This window comes from Callithrix jacchus, chromosome 11 (assembly GCF_049354715.1).
Source record: "Callithrix jacchus isolate 240 chromosome 11, calJac240_pri, whole genome shotgun sequence".
Taxonomy (NCBI): domain Eukaryota; kingdom Metazoa; phylum Chordata; class Mammalia; order Primates; family Cebidae; genus Callithrix; species Callithrix jacchus.
In genome coordinates this window covers 98,832,913-98,852,434 of record NC_133512.1, presented here as the reverse complement: position 1 = coordinate 98,852,434, position 19,522 = coordinate 98,832,913, and the positions used below count along the sequence as shown (strand labels likewise).

Below are 19,522 nucleotides of genomic sequence, written 5' to 3'. Positions count from 1 at the left end.
CAAAAGTATCATCTGTCAATCACTATAACTTTACTTATCAAAAGCCCAGGGAAACTGGTTTTTTGAGTCTTCATTGACCTATGGAAATGATACAAAGAAATGACCAAGCACAGGGAAACCCGTTATGTAATTCCTAGTTACCTTCCTTCTATTTCCAGATTAATATCAAGGCATTTAGGAGAGGAAAAATGTTACCCCATGTATCAGTCCTCTTTACTTACATAAATTTCTGCAGCCAGCTTGAACTTCTTCTCCCCAGAAAATGAGATTTTCTTTTCTGCCATATGGCAGACTGCAAATTTTCTAAACTTTTATGTTCCGGTTCCCTTTTAAATATAAGCTCCAGTTTCAAGTCATTTATTTGTTTACGCAAATAAGCATAGGCTTTTAAAAGCAGCCAGGCCACATCTTGAACACTTGGCTGCTTTTAGAAATTTCTTCCAGCAGATACCCTAAACAGCAAGTTCAAAGTTCAGCAGATCCCTAGAGCAGGAGCACAATGCTGCCAGTCTCTTTGCTAATGCATAGCAAGAGTGACCTTTACTCCAGTTCCCCAATAAGTTCCTCATCTGAGACCTCATCAGCCTGGTCATCTCTTTCCGTATCACTAACAACATTTTGGTCAAAACTATGCAACAAGTTTCTAGGAACTTCCAAACATTCCCTCATCTTCCTGTCTTGTTCTGAGCCCTCCAAACTGTTCCAACCTCTCCCCATTACTCAGTCCAAAAGCTGCATCCACATTTTCAGGTATCTTTATAGTAATGCCCCACTTCTCTGGCACTAATTTTCTGTATTAGTCCCTTCTCAGATTGCTATTAAGAGCTGAAGCTCAGTAATTTATAAAGAGGTTTAATTTGCTCACAGTTCAGCAGGCTGTACAGGAAGCACAACTGGGGGAGGAAACTTAAAATCATGGTGGAAAGCAAAGGGGAAGCCAGTACATTATACATAGCTGGTGCAGGAGGGAGAGAGAGTGAAGGGAGAGGTGTATTTTTAAATGCACTTCTCACACTTTTAAACAAGCATGAGAAGCCTGAGAACTGTCTCGAGAACAAGGGAAAAGTCTGCCTCCATGATTCAATCACTTCCCACCAGGCCCCTCCTCCAACTTTAAGGATTACAATTTGACATGTAATTTGGGTGGGGACACAGAGCCAAACCATATCAGTCTACACTTCCACATGGGAAAAGAAGAAAATGAGAGGACTAGGATGAGTGGCTGACATTAAGAATCTATAGACTCTAGGGTAGAAAAACATGATTTTTTTCTTTGGTACTATAGATTTAAAAGTTGGTATTTTCATTAGTATAAAATGTCTCTTTCTAGAGAATAAGAAAATATCTCATCCTTTATTTGAATGTCCCTAACGGGTAAGACTAAGGAACCCAGTAAGAAGTTTGAAGACATTTTCAAACAGCTAGTTACATGCTGTTTGAAAAAACAAGTGCCACCAGACAAATAGTAAAAAATAATTATTTTATTTAACTACAAGAGTAAATTCTATAAGAAAAATTGAGCAAATTTTCAGATTTTATTGTTTATAAAGCTAGTTTAGTCAGATACATAATAGTCCATTATAGCAAAAGCTTTTAGGTGCGAATGTGCCCATAATGCAGAGACACAAATGAGATAATAGGCTTATAATCAGCATTAGATGTTTCATGAACTAACTGATAAATAACTTGGGAGAGATGCATATAATCACTGGATTAAATGACAGCTAGGGAGAATCATACCATCGCCTGTGATGGTAATCAAACTCTCCAGAGAAATAATTTTACCTGGATAACAGAAATCAAATGTTTAGAATCCCAGTATTTGCACTAAAAAGGACCCTATAGGCAGCAAAAGCCCATTTTTATTTTTATTTTTATTTTTTTGGAGACACAGTCTCACTCTGTCACACAGGCTGGAGTGCAGTGGTACAAACACGGCTCACTGCAGCCTCTACCTTCTGGGCTCAAATGATCCTCTCACCTCACCCTCCCATGTAGCTGGGACTACAGCAGGCCCTCGTCACCATATGTGGCTAATTTTTTGTAGAAATGGGGACTCACTTTGTTGTCCAGGCTGGTCTTGAACTCCTGGGCTCAAGCAATCTTTCCACCTCAGCCTCTCAAAGTGCTGGGATTACTGGCATGAGCCAATGCACTTGGCCATAAAAGCCTATTTTTTAAAGGCCTACTAGCTGCAGAAACCCGTGCAAGTTATTTACTAACTACTTCATCTGCAAAATGAAGATATCCTCTCTTCAGGCACATACATGGTAGGTACTCAACAAATACAAGCTGTTGCATTATTTGTTCACCTCATTCGTCTTACAATAAGGAGGAGATCCACAAAAGCAACTTCCCAAGGAAATACAACCAGTGTAATGGCAGAGCCTCACCCAGAGCCTACCAGTCTTTGCACAACATCAAACTATTGGTGGGAAGGAGCCCTTAAAAATATCTTCGGGGTCTGGTATGATGACTCATGCCTGTAATCCCAGCACTTTGGGAGGCCAAGGTGAAAGGATCACTTGAGCCCAGGAGTTTGAGACCAGCATGGGCAAGATAATGAGTCCTTGTCTCTATTTTTTAAAAAGAATCTTTATAGCATAACTTGAGCTCTCTATTTCAGGCAAATATACGTCAGAGACAAAATTACTTAAGGGGTTAAGTGGCACAACTCAACACTTTCTTCCTCTGTGCCAGTTCAAGCAACATTTCTGCCATCTACAGGGCCTCCTCTATTACTCTAGAAAAGTATTTCCCAACTTTTTCTGACCCATAAATAATTTTCAAAGTAGCCCAATTACAAATAATTTGCCAATTTTGCTTACACTATTAAATGACTTTAATATAACACATTTTAGATCAGAACTTTATGAATAAGGATAGCACAGTTTCTTCCTATCTAACGGTAGATCAAAATACTGTTTAAAAAGTATAAAGTTCTAGCCAGATGCAGTGGCTCATGCCTGTAATCCCAGCACTTTGGGACTCCAAGATGGGAGATCACTTGAACCTAGGACTTCTAGACCACCCCCAGCAACATGACAAAACCACATCTCCACAAAAAATACAAAAATTAGCTGAGGGTGGTGGTGCACACCTGTAATCCCAGCTACTTGGGAGGCTGAGGTGGGAGGATCACTTGAGTCCAGAAGGTCAAGGCTGCAGTCAGTCCTCATCGTGCCACTGCACTCCAGCCTAGATGAGAGTGAGACTCTGTCTCAAAAAAAAAAAAAGTACAAAGTTCATCTTATTACCAGCCTGCCCAACTTGGTGAAACCCCATCTCTACTACAAATACAAAAATTAGCCGGATGTGGTGGCACATGCCTGTAATACCAGCTACTTGGGAGGCTGAGGTGGGAGAATCACTTGAACCCAGGAGGCAGAGGCTGCAATAAGCTGAGACTATGCCACTGCACTCCAGCCTGGGTAAGAGAGTGAGACCCTGTCTCAAAAGAAAAAAAAGTTCACCTTATTAGAATCTTTTGTAATATTCATAAGGACAAATTTTACTTTTCCCATGTAAAAAATTATGCATAGTATTGACTTTTACATCATTAAAAAGCACAATTTTCAAAAGATTCAAAAGTAAAATATTTGGGGCCAATAAACATGGAGAATACTCAACATTGCTAATGCAAACCAAAATCACAATTAGATGGCACCTCACACCCATTATGTTGTCCACTACCAAAAAACCAAGTTTTGGCAAAGACGCAGAGAAAATAACAAGTGTTGGCAAGAATGCAGAGACACTGAAACCCTTGTGTACTGTGGGTGGGGCTATAAAACTTTCACTGCCATTATGGAAAACAATACTGAGGTTACTCAAAAAATTAAAAACAGCATACCATATGACCCAGCAATCACACTTCTGCATACACTCAAACCCCAAAATCTGACCTGTGGAACCCAAATATACAAAAAAATCCACCCACCCTATACACAAGTTTCACACTCCACAAATAGTGTATTTTCTCTCTCTTTTTTAAGATGGGTTCTGGTTCTGTTGCCCTGGCTGGACTGCAGTGGCATGAGTAACAGCTCACTGTGGCCTTGATCTCCCAGGTTCAAGCAATCCTCCAGCCTCAGCCTCCCGAGTAGCTGAAACTACAGGCACACATCACCACACCTAGCTAATTTTTGTATTTTTTGTAGAGATAAGGTCTCACTATGTTGTCCAGGCTGGTCCTCCAACTCCTGGCCTCAAATGATCCTTCCACCCCAGCCTCCCAAGTGCTGAAATTACAGGCATCAGCCACCGCACCCAGCCAAATAGTATATTTTCTATCTGTGGTTGGTTGAAAAACTCCACTTACAGATGGATCCACATAGTTCAAACCTGTGTTGTTTAATGGGCAACTGTATATCCAAAAGAATTCAAAGTAAGATCTCAAAGAGACATTTGTACACCAGCATTTACTGCATATTACTCTTGGCTAACCGTGAATAGTGAATCACCAAATCACCAAGCAACCCAAATGTCCACCAACAGATAGATGGATTTTAAAATGTGGTCTATACATACAATGAAATAGTATACAACCTTTAAAGAAAAACGTGTCACATGCTACAAGGATGGACCTTAATGACATTATGCTAAGCAAAATAAGCTTATCACAAAGGGGCAAATACTGTTTAATACCATGCATGTAAGTATCTAAAATAGTCAAAAATCACAGAAACCGAAAGTAGAAAGGTGGTTGCCAAGAATTTTGGGTGAAGGAAAAGTAGGAATTAATGCTCAATGGGTACAGAATTTCAGTTCTGCAAGATGAAAAAGTTCTAGATATCTGCTGTGCAACAATGCGAATGTATTTAACACTACTGATATATTTTACATTTTAAATGGTAAAAGTGATAAATTTAACATTGTGCTGTTTACAATTTTTTAAAAAGGTAAAATGAGTATATTAGGCACAAGGCAGGTTCTCAGCAAATAGTAGTTAGTTCTATTACGTGCAGGCATTTGGTAGGGAGGTACTCGTATATATACAAATAGAATATATGAAATTTCACTATAGGCTATGACATCAAAAAATAGAAAAGCTCCTTTAATTATGACTGAAATTCTTTCACTGTTTAAAAACAATTAACTCTCTAGTTGTCTTAGATTTTTGTTATTTGCTTAAAGCACTTCTGTAGTCTTTAGTATCAAAAACTAAGGCACTAAAATAAATAAAGCAGTCATGCCCTATTATCTGATACCTTTTTTTTTTTAACTTCCTGGAGACATCTTGATATATACTACGAATTTAGCCCATATGAATGCAGCTGAGAGATAAAGATCACTGGGATCTGATTCAAGCCTATAATCCCACAGCTCTGGGACAGAGTGGCAGGCCACCCTGGGCAACATACAAGACCCCATCTCTACAAAAAATAAGAAATAAAAAAATTAGCCCCACATCATGTCTCATGTCTATAGTCCCAGCTACTTGGGAGACTGAGACGGGGAAGATCCCTTGAACCCAAGAGTTTGAGAATACAGTAAGCTATGATCACGCCACTCCACTCCACTCTGGGCAAGAGAGTGAAATCCTGTGTACCATTTAAAAAAAAAAAAAAGAAACATCATTGTAAGATCAATTTGCAGAATCATCATTTCATGTTTTTTGGTGTTTTTGCCTCAGTTTCTCAAGCTTTCTGACTTCGATCAACAGTCTACCAAGGATATACATTAAAATTTTATAGTGATCAATATCATGACAGCAGCTAACATAGTACAAAAATTAGCCAGGCATGGTGGCACATGCCTGTAATCCCAGCTACTCAAGAGGCTGGAGCAGGAGAATCTCTGGAACGAGGGAGTCGGAGGTTGCAGTAAGCTGAGATGGAGCCACCTCACTCCAGCCTGGCAACAAAATAAGACTCCGTCTCACGAATAAAAAAGGGAAAAAGGAGAGAAAAAGACAAAAGAGTAATACACATGTTATGGTATTTCTTTCTAAGCAGGAAAGAAACTGCCTAATTTGATTGGGATGGGAGAGGGGTGGTTTTTCAAGCCACAAGCTAAACAGCATCTTGAGATGCTAAAATAAGGAAGATATTCCAGAAACAGGACAGGCACAGAATCTCCATGTGAAATTTCCTGTAGTAAAAAACAAAGTGAGATCAACAGGAGAAAGGTATAAGAAAACTACCAGAGCACACAGCAGCTCAGGCCTGTAATCCCAGTACTTTGGGAGGCCAAGGTGGGAGGATCACTCGAGCTTAGTAATCTGAGACCAGCCTGGGAAACATGGTGAAACTCCATCTCTACAAAAATACAAAAAATTAGCTGGGCACAGTTGCGTGTGCCTGTGGTTCCAGCTACTCAGGAGACAGGTGTGAGGACTGCTTCAGCCCAGGAGGTGGGGGTTGTAGTGAGCCAAGACTGTGTCACTGGTGACAGAGCAAAACCCCGTCTGAAAGAAAGAAAGAAAACTACCAGAGATAATACTAATTCAGAGAGTTTGGGCTGTTCTATGGACTACTTGGAATGCTACCTTTAGGAGTTTCTCAAACTTGAATCCACAGGCATGAGAAGATTGAAGTGGGCAATGCCACGACCACCTACAGAGGCGGTAAACACCACCCAATGGAAGTCACGGCTTGCTTTACATAGTTTTTCTTTGTTAAACAGGGAAAAGGAAACGTTATGTATTACTTGTATATTGAAAAAAAACTAAAAATTTATTGTTGGGGCAAATTAGGTGTTGAGCAGAAGAAGGAACTGGTACTTTACAAAAATAAAATAGTGTATAGAAATCAAGTATACATGCTCTGAAAGGCCATCCATTTCTATAATAAAAACATTTACTCGATTGTCAAAATGGGCTGTTTGGCAGTCATCATCTCTACATGCCATATTCTAAGACTGAGGTTACTTTTTACAGTTAATATTCTCATTTATCCTTTGAAGAAAAAATTTAAGGTTTAACTCACTAATAAATGAAAAGGTTTGAATTATGCAAAATGAAAAGAATTACTAAATGTGGATCATTTTCAAAAATATTCAGCTTAATTAAAAAAAAAATTTCTCATGCCACACCTAACAGTATATGAATAATATCCTTTTAGTTTATGTGTTTCTGCAAACGCATAATATTCTGTTACACTAACTGACTTGAATTAAGAAAAATGTTTTCACGTAATTTATCTGATTATGCTTCCCATATTAAAGTTTTAACTTGATCATTATGTTAAAAATACATAAAATCAAACAAAAATTAAGGATAAAATATTTGCAACACAATCTGAGAGATAATGTGAATATGTACCCAGAGCATATAAAGACCTCTTACCACTCAACCAAACAATCCAATATTTTAAATGAACAAAAGGCTTGAACAAAAAAAAAGTATACACATGACCAATAAGCATATGAAAAGATGTTCCAATATCATTGATCATCTGAGAAACACAAACCCACAATGAGATAGTTAATACTCATTTAATGGCCAAAATTTAAGACTGGCAACATAAAGTGTCAATGAAAATGTGGAGAAACTGTAACTCCTGCACAGTTACAACTGTTTAACTCTCAATGTAAAATGGCACAACTATTTTGGAAAAGAGTTTAAAAGTTTCTTACATGTAAAATCAATATTTACCACTAAAACATGTCCAGGAAAGACATAGAAATAGTCATAGCAGTTTTATCAATAACTGAAAACAGTCCTATGTGTCCATCCCTAGGTACATGAATTTAAAAACTGTAGTATATTCCTACAGTGGAATACTATAAGCGGGGTGCCATGGCTCACACCTACAATCCCAACATTTTAGGCCAGAGCAGAAGAATCGCTTGAGCCCAGGAGTTGGAGACCAGCCTGGGCAACACGGAAGATCCCATCTCTACAAAAAATATTAGTAAGTTAGCGGGGCATGGTGGTACATGCCTGTGGTCCTAGCTACTTAGAGAGGCTGAGGTGACAGGTTCGATTAAGGAGGTCAAGGTTGCAGTGAGCCGATATCTCACCACTGCACTCCAGCCTGGGCAACAAAGTGAGACAAACAGCCTGTCTCAAAAAAAAAAAAAAGTTGAGAGAATGACTGTCAAGGAGCATGAAAAGACTCTGAGATGATGGCAACTGTCATAGATCTTGATCAAGGCAGTGGTGCAGGTGCATACATTTGTCAAAACTCCTCGAATCATACCCTTCAAATGTATGCTTTATACTGTATGTAAATTATACTTCAATACAGTTGTTGTTTTAACTAAAAATATAACTTGACAATACCTATTAAAACTAGAAATGTTCATAATCTTTTTTTTTGATGTTCATAATCTTGAAGCAGCCAACTCTAGAAAATTGTCACACAAATGTTCAGATACAGAAGGATGTTCACTTCTTTTCAGTAGAGAAAGTGTCAATCACAATGGATTGGTTTGTTGTGTAATGCACATTCATAAACTGGAATACTATGCATCCCACTTACAAAAGAGGCACAGCTGGATGGCTTAGAGCAGGGGGCAGCAAACCTTCTCTGAAAAGGGCCACATGCTAATTATCGTAGCCTTCTCAGGCAACATCTAGTCTCCCTTATATATTCTTCAAGGGAGTGGGTTGGTGTTGTTTTACAACCCTTTTTAAAATGTTAACCTTAGCTTGTGGGCCTTACAAAAAATGATCCCTGGCTGAGAGATCAGGACTTTGAAGCTAACGTGCCCAAATTAAAATCCTTCCTCTATCACTAACTACTTGTTACCTAATCTGTTCATCTCTTGATATTACAGTAACTATATAAAATAATGACTTATAATAGTATCAAGCATAGTGAGCCCTAAAGGAACACTATTTTTGAATAAAATAGATCTCTTTGTATTGACCTAAAATAAAAAAAGCTATGTTATAACCAAATAACTTGGTCACATTTTTATAAAATAAATGTAAAAATACATATTCATATATGAATACATTTGGAAATTTGGGGAAGAATATACACCAAACTGTTATAGGTAGGGAATGAGATAATGGGGATCAATAACACCTTCATTTTATAAATGTCTAAATTGTTTCCATAACTTAAATTGAACATGTATTACTTATTAAATCAACAGACATTTCTAAATTGAAATAGATAAAACATGTGTGGTACCATTTTCCTAACTACCAGTCCTAAGCATATAATTTTAACTTGAGAAATGTTTTTGGTTCCATTCATGAGAAAGTATATCAACTCTTTAAAATAATATTGGTACAACAGCAATAACTAAAAATCATTTATCAAACACTTTGTGCCAGGTACAGTTCTAAGGATTTCACACGTACCAATTCCTTTAATCCTCACAACCACCTTATCAGATATTATCATTATCCTTGACATTTTATAGATACGGATGCTCAGCTATCAAGAGGGTAACACCCCAGGCACAAATTGGTAGCTCAGGGATTGGAACCCAACAAACTGTTTCCAAAGACCACAACCCTTAGAACTCTACTCTCCTCCCCTCTCAAATGCATACTATTGTCATTGTGGTTAAGAAAGAAATCCTCAAAGACAGCCTTTCCTCTGTCTAGGGTTTCACACTGAACCTTCCATCAAACTACAATGACTTTTTTTTGAGACGAGTGTCACTCTTATTGCCCAGGCTGGAGTGCAGTGGCACGATCTCAGCTCACTGCAACCTCCACCTCCCAGGTTCAAGCCATTCTCCTGCCTCAACCTCCCCAGTAGCTGGGGAGGCATGTGCCACCACGCCCGACTAATTTTGTACTTTTAGTGGTGACGGGGTTTCTCCATGTTGATCAGGCTGGTCTCAAAACTTCCGACCTCAGGTGATCTACCTACCTCGGCCTCCCAAACTGCTGGGATTACAGGCAAGAGCCACTGCGCCCAGCCAATTACCAACTTTTAAATGTAACTTTCTGAATGATTCAAATAAACCCATTTGGAGCTGAGGTATCTTTAATGAACCAGAAAGCCAGCGGATAACACAGAACAGACAACGGAGTAGATAATATGGGGTCAAACAGAACTAAGTTTAGATCCTGACTACAAATTCCCCGCTGGATAATCCTGGGCAAATTCAAACCCCTCCCCTGTAGACAGTTTCCTTATCTGCAAAGGTTTTCAGGGTATGTTATTAAATTCTGTATTCCGGTAAGATATATTTATGTATAATGTAAAATTTGCCATTTTTTAAGTGTACAATTCTATGGCATTAAGTATATTCAAAATATTGTTCAACCATCACTATTATCCATCTCCAGAATTTTTCACCACTTTAAACAATAATTCTGTATCATTAAATAGTAATTCCCCATTCACCTTTCCCCTCATAGCTCTGGTAACCTCTGTTATATTTTCTGTCTCCATAGAGTTGCCTATTCAAGCTACCTCATACAAATGAAATCATACAATATTGTACTTTTGTACAAAAGGTTGTGTCTGGCTTACTTCACTCAGCATAACACTCTCCAGGTCCATCCATGTATCAGAATTTCTTTTTATGTCTAAAATATTTTGAAATTCTTATTTTATTTTTATTTTGAAATTTCCTTTTCAAATGCTGAAATATCAGAATTTCACTCCTTTCATGTCCTTCTTTCACTCCCTCTATGTTTTCATTGGTATATATACCACATTCTGTTAATTCACCTATTGATAGACACGGGGTGGTTTTTTTTTTTGAGATGGAGTTTCGCTCTTGTTACCCAGGCTGGAGTGCAATGGCGCGATCTCGGCTCACTGCAACCTCCGCCTCCTGGATTCAAGCAATTCTCCTGCCTCAGCCTCCCGAGTAGCTGGGATTACAGGCACGTGCCACCATGCCCCACTAATTTTTGTATTTTTAGTAGAGACGGGGTTTCACCTTGTTTGACCACGATGGTCTCGATCTCTTGACCTCGTGATTCACCCGTCTCGGCCTCCCAAAGTGCTGGGATTACAGGCGTGAGCCACCGCGCCCGGCCCACGGGGTGGTTTTTACAGAAATTAAAAACGAAAGCTGGGTACGGTGGGTCACACCTGTGATTCCAGCACTTTGGGAGGCTGAGGTCGGCGGATCGCTTTAGTTCAGGAGTTTGAGACCAGCCTCAGCAATGTGGCAAAACACTGTCTCTATAAAAAATACAAAAATTGGGCCGGGCACGGTGGCTCACTCCTGTAATCCCAGCACTTTGGGAGGCCGAGGCGGGTGGATCACGAGGTCAAGAAATCAAGACCATCCTGGTCAAACAAGGTGAAACCCCGTCTCTACTAAAATATAAAAAATTAGCTAGGCGTGGTGGCGCGCGTATGTAGTCCCAGCTGCTTGGGAGGCTGAGGCAAGAGAATTGCTTGAACTCGGGAGGCGGAGTTTGCAGTGAGCGGAGATCGCGCCACTGCACTCCAGCCTGGCGCCTGGCGACAGAACGAGACTGTCTCAAAAAAAAAAAAAAAAAAAAAATTACCCAGGTGTGAAAGCATGCACCTGTAGTCCCAGCTACTTGGAAGGCTGCGGCAGGAGGATCGCTTGACCCCAGGATGCAGAGGTTTCAGTGAGCTGAGATCATGCATCTGCACTCCAGCCTGGGAGACAGCCAGAACCCGGTCAGAAAAAAATTTTTTTAATTTAAAAATGTTGGATAACTGCGCAGGCGGGGACCAAAAATGGTCTTTCCTAAGGATCCAGCAAGATGGAAGAGGTAGAGAAGAAGCAGCCAACCTTCCGCAAGTTCACCTACCTCAGCGTGGACCTGGACCAGCTGCTGGACATGTCCCACAAGCAGCTGATGTAGCTATACAGTGCGCGCCAACGGACGCCGCTGAAGCTGGGCCTGCGGCGGCTGAAGCCAGGCCTCTGGCGGAAGCAGCACTAGCTGCCGAGGCCCCTGCCTAAGGCCAAGGAGGCACCGCCCATGGAGAAGCCGGAAGTGGTGAAGACATACCAGCAGGACAAGATCATTCTGTCCAAGATGGTGGGCAGCACGGTGGGCGTCTACAACAGCAAGACCTTCAACCAAGTGGAGATCAAGCCGGAGATGATCGGCCACTACCTGGGCGAGTTCCCCATCACCTACAAGCCTGTGAAGCACGGCCGGCCGGGCATTGGGGCCACCCACTCCTCCCGCTTCATCACCCTCAAGTAGTGGCTCCACTAATAAAGGCACACATTTCTCCCCCCAAAAAAACAAAAATGTTTAAAAAGTATCCAGGCCAGACACACAGAGGCTCATGCCTGTAACCCCAGCACTTTGGGAGGCCAAGGCAGGTGAATCACCTGAGGTCAGGAGTTCAAGACTAGCCTGGCCAATATGGTGAAACCCAGTTTCTACTAATACAAATTAGCTAAGGCCAGGCAGTAACTAACGCCTGTAATGCTAGCACTTTTTGGAGGCCAGGACAGGTAGATCGCCTGAGGTAAGGAGTTTGAGACCAACCTGGCCAACATGTTGAAATCCTATCTCTACTAAAAATATAAAAATTAGCTAGGCATGGTGGTGCAACGCCTGTAATCCCAGTTACTCGGGACACTGAGGCAGGAGAATCGTTTGAACCCAGGAGGCAGAGATTGCAGTGAGCCAAGATGGCACCACTGCACTCCAGACTAGGTGTGAGTGAGATCCGTCTCAAAAAAAAAAAAAAAAATTAGCAGAGGATGGTGGCGCAACGCTTGTAGTCCCAGATACTCAGGAGGTTGAGGCACAGGAATTACTTGCAAGACTCCATCTCAAATAAAATAAGTATCTGGGTCAGTCACAGTGGCTCAGCCTGTAACCCTGCACTCTGGGAGGCCAAGACGGGAGGATTGCTTGGGGCCAAGAGTCTGAGACCAACCTGGGCAGCGAAGCAGGATCCCATCTCCACAAAAAATAAAATTAGCCAGCACGATGTTGTGCACTGTTAGTACCAGTTATTCAGGAGGCTGAGGCAGGAGGATCCCCTGAGCCCAAGAGTTCAAGGCTGCAGTGAGCTATGATCTTGTTCTGCCTTGCTATTGTTAGCAGAAAACAAGACCAACTAATAAGAAACTGTTAACCATAAAATCTATATACACATTTGTCCTACTTTTATACCAAGTAGTGGAACAGTGGCAAGATATGGAATGGTACAGCCATCTTAGAAATTTACCAGCTATAACTGTTGAGGTATCATTGAATTTGCTAATCCATATTTAAATCATTTTAAAAGAATGATGGGGAGCATCCCAATAAACAATCCAATTACATGGTCACTACATCCTTCCGTTTTAGCCCCAAAACCTACCTCAATTTACTCCAATAAAGAACTCATGAATTATAACAAAATGACTTTTCAATTAAAAGATCTACTACCCTCTCACCCTTTCCCTTCCTTTTATTTTTGTAAAGGGATCATCAATATCAACATTTAATCAAATTAAGTAGATACTAAGTATCCAGATGATTCATAAAGTTCTTTCCAGTTGCCTGAGTGTAATAGTTGCACCTAAAAGATACCTAGTTTTCAGAAGTAAATAACTAGGAAAAACTTGGAACTTGTTCACCTTGACAACTAGTTTTCTCTGTAATCATTCCCTCTTAAAGTGGGAGAAAAACACCTTTCAAAGCTGCTCACATGAATATAAATACATCCTGTTCACTTTGCAAATTCCTTTGTCAAATTATTTCCCTACATTTTTCATATTTCCTTAATTCATTTAACCATATTTAAAACCTCTATTCTCTAGCGACTACCAATGTAGGTGCTAGGTATACTTAAAAAAAAAAAAAAAAAAAAAGAAAGAGCCTCAGGGAGGCACTTTGACTGTAGGGAAGAGAGGGATGCATAAACAAGTGATTACAATATAATTGAGTCATGCTACAATAAAATATGATCCAAGCCCTGTGGGAACACAAGAGTGGGAATTCAGGGAAGACCTCCAGAGGGTAAAGTATCATCTGACCATGAACCTTTCTCTGAATTTAATGAATTTCTGCTCTTCACTTATGCTCTACCTAAAAGGTTTCACCTACCCATATAGAATCTATCAGGATTACAGAAAATTTGTCATTTATACTGACATAAAGACTTCAAGGCTAATCCATAAATAATTTCTAATTAATTGCAGAATATATTATATTGGAGGATTTCTTCTTGCTGGTTTCTAAAGAGATCAATTTTCTCAATCATTGTTCATGTAAATGGTAATACTGAAATAAATTCACACTCCTTAAGCATGCTACCTCAAATGAAGAAAGATATCCTGGGAAAATTCCAGTATGACTTGAAGAAATTTGCCTAAAAATTTTAAATGCTAACATAAAGATATTCACTTATATGTATATGTGCAAGGTAAAGCTAGGTAACAAAGTATCAGAACTTTTTCTAACTACACTAGACTAACAGTGTGTTTTTTTTTTTTAAATCACTGCTACTTAAACTGACTAAATACATTCTCAAGTTGTACCAGAAAATAATTTAAAATGAATTTTTAAATCAATTACCCAAAGAGATGTTTTTCAAAATATCTCAAGGCAAGTACAAAGAATAGTAATTATCAAATACAGAATATGCAAGGGCAAAAGTTAGAAATTTTTATCCTAGACCACACGTGGTAGCTCCCATCTGGAATCCCAGCACTCTGGGAGTCTGAGGCAGGCACATCACTTGAGGTCAGGAGTTTGAGACCAGCCTGGCCAACATGGCGAAACTCCCTCTCTGCTAAAAATATAAAAATCAGCTGGGCATGGTGGCACATGCCTGTAGTCCCAGCTACTCCAGAGGCTGGCAGGCAAACATCTTAAACCCAGAAGGCAGAGACTGCAGTGAACACAGATCGGGTCACTGCACTCCAGCCTGGACAACAGAGCAAGGCTCTGTCTCAAAAAAGAAAAAAAAAATTATCCTAAAATATCTGAATCTCTGCCAAAAATCTTCATAACTAGCTCATCTCATAAGGGACAGGAGTGTTAGGATTTTTTAAACACAGAATTATTAGTAGCTAACATAAACATTACTTTTTGGTTATGTCTCAACACTTAGACGAGCACCTAGAATGCCTGTATAGGGGTGTCAACACTCTCCAAAATATATGTAATAAATTTCTACTGCATTTGCCTCCATTTTTGTGAAACCATAAGTAAGTAGATGTACATTAGATCTTTATCAGATAGGACGGTGGAACCAAAAGAACGCCTATGTTTTTCTAACTTCTTTTCTTGGAATATATTCACCTTCCACAAAAATGAGAATTTAAGATGCTATTTCCCTGTTTCCGGGAAACCTCAAATATTACATAATCCAGCACACCTCCAAAAAGAGAAAACAAGATGCTTTATATCTATGACTAGAATCCTAACTATTCCTAACTTTAGAGACCATAAATAGGAAACTAAAATACATCTTAAATACTTTTGTTTTATTGCAAATAAAATTACAAATCAACAAGTTAGGATTACACACTTGATCCATATTCCTAAATATGAATTAGTTGCTAATGCTTATGAAGAGTTAATAGAAAATAAACTCCAAAACCTCTAGAATTATAGGCTACATTCAACTACGACAACATTCGTGTTTTTCAAAGGTTTATCAAATGTTATTTTATGTGACATCAAAAGGCCACAAAATAATGACTTGCTTGAAACATAAAAAACAAGCCTTTAAGTAAATAGCAAAGACACATTTTTATTTCCAAATGAATTTAAATTTTACAGAACCTGAGTGATAAACAAAGGAAGTTGAACTGCGGACAGCACACGTTAAATTTCTTAGGCAACAAACATTTCTGCATCCAGTCTTTTCTGAATCACCAAAGCTATTGTTCACAGAAAACAAGAACAATTAATAAGAAACTGCTAACCATATAATCCAAATGCACATTTGTCATAGGTATTCTATCACCTACTTCCACCTCCTCATACTCATTCAACCCATTGGGATTTGGGGAATAATCGTTGGCTGAATGGCAGTTGATTTCGTTAGCACCTGTCGCCATTCTCAGATGTATCACACAAGTTGGCCAAAACAGCTTGTAATTTTTTTTAAGGATTACGATTCTTTAGAAAGTGGGAACTCATTAAGCGTTCACCGAGTTTTCCAAAAGATCATGCTTCTCGATTCCTCCCGCTTTCAAAAAGTAACCCTGTGGTACAGATTTCTGGGGGCAGTGGAAGGCGATGTACACAATGAAGTGGCAATTCAACAGGAAACATTCCAAAAACACAATCAAGAGACAGCAGAGCAGCTCGACTCTTCCCTCAAACTTAGCATAAAGCCAGACCAGGCGGCGAGGGCAGCCCGCGACCGCCGGAGCTAAGGGGGTTTCGGGCTGCGTTCTGGGGAAAAAACCGAGGCGAAGCTACTCCGAGTTCCCCACCGCGAAAGCCGTCCCGCAGCCGCCGCAGCCCCAGCCGGGGGTCGGCGCGCCCGGGGCCGGGGGCGTGCGCCAGGCGGGGGCCGAGCCCTGCCCACCCTGGCCGCGGCCCGCGCCTCCCCACGCCCCTCTCCCGCCCGCCGGCGGGCCGGGGTGTCATGCCCCTTCCCTCGCGCCGAGCCCTCTGGAGACACAGTCCGTCCTTTGTCTGAGTGCCGGCTCGGCTGCTGGGTCCCACTAACTTGTGTCTGTCCCGTCCCACCCGGGCGCTCCCGCCGCGGCCGCGCCACACAAAGGAGACTTAAAGCTCGAGCTGCCACCCTGGACTGGGTACCGGAACGCCCCGACCCCAGCCCTGGCGCCCCGGTCAGGGCAAGCACCGGGAAAGGAGCCCCCCGCACGCCCCCCCACCCCCGCAGCTCTGGGGGTCCGCGCTGCCCCCCACTCGCGGGGTCCCGCGGGCCAGCCCGAAGCTCACAGCTCCTTCCGGGGGGGTTTCCCCTCACCCTCCAAGCCCCGCACGCCTACAAACGCGGCGCCCCTGTGAGCCCCGCTCTGGCGATACCCCGGACCGGCACAGCGGCGGCTGGGAAGTCTTGGCGCCGCCGCCGCCGCCCGGTTAGCACTCCCGGAGCCCTGCCGGCCGGGCCGCCCGCTGGGGCGCGTTACCTTCTTCCCGCGCGCCGGCTCGCGTCGTTCCCGCGCGTCGCTCTCGCGCGCCGCCGCCGCTGCCGCCGCCGTCGCCGCCGGGGCTCCACTGCCTTCTGTGTCCCACAGGGTGTCCGACGCGACCGGACCGAGCGCCAAACGCGACAGCCCAATCGCCATCGCTTTTATTTGGCCCCCCCAGCCCAATCAAGCGCCGCCCCGATTGGCGGGACGCGAGGCGGGCACCCGTCCAATCACAGGGCCCGCCGAGCTCGAAGGCGCCGAGCCAGCCCCACGCAGAATGCGCTCTGGGCTCGCGGGCGGGCGCTGGTGGCGCGTGCGCGCGCGGGCGGCGGCGGAGCTCGCTCTGAGGGACACGGCTGGCAGTGTGGAAGCGCCGCCGCCAGTCTCTTTGTTCTTTCGCTGAACACACGGCGCCTCTCAGGAAGGCGGTGGGCTGGCAAGCCGGGACGGGGAGACTTCACGGGGATCCGGAGCCCGCTGCGGGCGGGAGGCGGGGACGGTGGGTGGCGGGAACCGGCCGAAGGGCGGGACAACGCGCCCGCGGCTCTTGGCGGGAACCTGCGCCGCGGAGTTCCCGGGCGGGGGCGGGGGCGGGGCGGGGGCTGCAAGCCAAGTTTGAACCAGTTCAAAATTCGGGGGTGGTAACGGTTTTAACCGCCGCGCTTGTTTCCCCGCGCTCGGAGTCGCGGCCCGAGCCAGCCGCTCTTGGTGGTTCCCGGGGAGGGGAGGGAGCGGGTCCTAAAAGTCGACTCCGCTGCGGCGCCGCGTTTGCGGGGAGACCCTCGCCTGGGCCCACGCGCTGCCCCGGCCCCATTACTTCCTTTTTATTTTTTTAAGACGGAGTTTCGCTCTTCTTGCCCAGGCTGAGTGCAATGGCGCGATCTTCTCTTACTGCAACCTCCGCCTTCCGGGTTCAAGCGATTCTCCTGCCTCAGCTTCCCGGGTAGATGGGATTACAGGCATGCGCCACCACTCCCAGCTAATTTTTCATTTTCAGTAGAGACGAGATTTCTCCATTTTGGTCAGGCTGGTCTCGAACTCCCGATCTCATGTGATCCGCCCGCCTGGGCCTCCCAAATTGCTGGGATTACTGGCCTGAACCACTGCGCCGGGGCAGGCCCGGGCCGGTCCGCTGCTGCCTCCTGTTCTGTCCGCTGCTTTCCCCCCCGCCACTGGACTTTGGCTGGCCGAGCTTGCAGTGCTTATCGCCCTAGAAACCTGTGAAAGGACGACGTTACTGCCATTTCAGACCCTTCCAGTATTTGCAGTTCCAAGCACGTGTGTTAAAAATCGTTTATCAAGATGAGCGCGGTTCACTTGCCACCTCTGCAAAGTGTGAGGATGATTGCAGTATTTTTTTAGTGATTAAAAAAATGATCTTGGTTGTGGGGGGTCAACCTGTCTCAACCCAGAGCAATTAGAGATTCTGCTTAGGATATAATCTCTCCTGTTGCTTCATGTGTCAATACAGCTAAGAGTATTCCGAATTTATTTTTACGATGATGTGTATCTATGGGATAAAATACCACTGTCATGTAAACTGAGATTCCTCATATTGAGAGTTCAGTCTGGAATCTGAAAAAAGCTCACCTGTGAACTGTTGGGGTAAAAATCGGAAAAAACGTTTTTTAATGATTATCCAGAATTTTTCATCTGATGAATCAAGCCCATAATTTTCCCACCTTTTCTAAATCACCATGTCATTCCTCACATATATTCTGAACCACTCCAATGTTAGAAAGTATATATGAAGGGAAGCTAACAGATAAGGAGAAATAAGCAATCATGTGCCCAGATAAAAACTTATCTTATGAATCACTGATAGGACTGCAAAAAGTAAAGACGTTATGCAACTGAGATGTGATTGTAAAATAACGAATTACGGCTGTCATTACTTACAGTCACCAGTATATTCATTTTCCAAGATAAAATGTTTCTACATAGGCTGGCAATTTACAATTTTTTTAAACCCGCAATTTAAGTCTCAGAAATTAACTATCAGTCTTATAATACTAAATATTAAAGTGAATTTTTAAAGAGATCAATTACATTAGAGATTAGCATAAATCAAAGCAGTATGTAAATATATGCAACATAGTGTGAAATATATAAATTGTTAGACATTTAGCACCAAGGAATAATGATCAAGATGCTCCAGGCCAGGCTTAGTGGTTCACACCTCTAATCCCAGTACTTGGAAGCCGAGGTGGAAAGCTCCAAGACCAGCCTGGGCAACAGAGCAAGACCCCATCTCTACAAAAAAAAAATTTTAATTACTGGCTGCGGGGGCATGGTCCCAGCTGCCTCCCAAGGCCAAGGTGAGGGGACTGCTTCTGCTCAGGATCTCTAGGTTGCAGTGAGCTATGATTGCATCACTGTACTGCAGCCTGGGCAACAGAGAGAGCCCATCTCTTAAAAGAAAAAAATGGAGTGGTTGGGCAGAATATAATTATTAGTACCAAGTGAATGTTTAAAAACAAAAAAACAGTGGCTCACACCTGGATTCCCAACGCTTTGGGGGCCTGAGGCAGGTGGATCACGAGGACAGGAGATCGAGACAATCCTGGCCAACGTGGTAAAACCCTGTCTGTACTAAAAATAC

At 42.7% G+C, this 19,522-nt stretch overlaps 1 protein-coding gene and 1 pseudogene across 21 annotated transcripts in view; one reads left to right on the top strand and one right to left on the bottom strand.

The window, feature by feature from the left end:
* The window catches only part of EZH2 (enhancer of zeste 2 polycomb repressive complex 2 subunit), a 78,447-nt gene extending 61,342 nt beyond the window's left edge, over positions 1-17,105 (bottom strand). For 13 of the 21 annotated variants that reach the window (XM_078343566.1, XM_078343567.1, XM_078343554.1 and 10 more), the window contains exon 1: positions 16,918-17,053. Coding sequence is in view for 6 of the 21 variants with exons in the window: in XM_078343561.1 (XP_078199687.1) it covers positions 16,918-17,076 (159 nt within the window). In the remaining 15 variants the exon portion in view is untranslated. Of the gene's footprint in view, positions 1-3,100; positions 3,123-15,592; positions 15,775-16,754; positions 16,894-16,917 lie in introns of those variants that run through there. The other 8 variants (XM_078343561.1, XM_054237586.2, XM_078343565.1 and 5 more) reach the window with 4 other exon arrangements.
* On the top strand, positions 11,609-12,173 carry LOC100395348 (small ribosomal subunit protein uS19 pseudogene; annotated as a pseudogene).
* Positions 17,106-19,522: the final 2,417 nt, after the last annotated feature.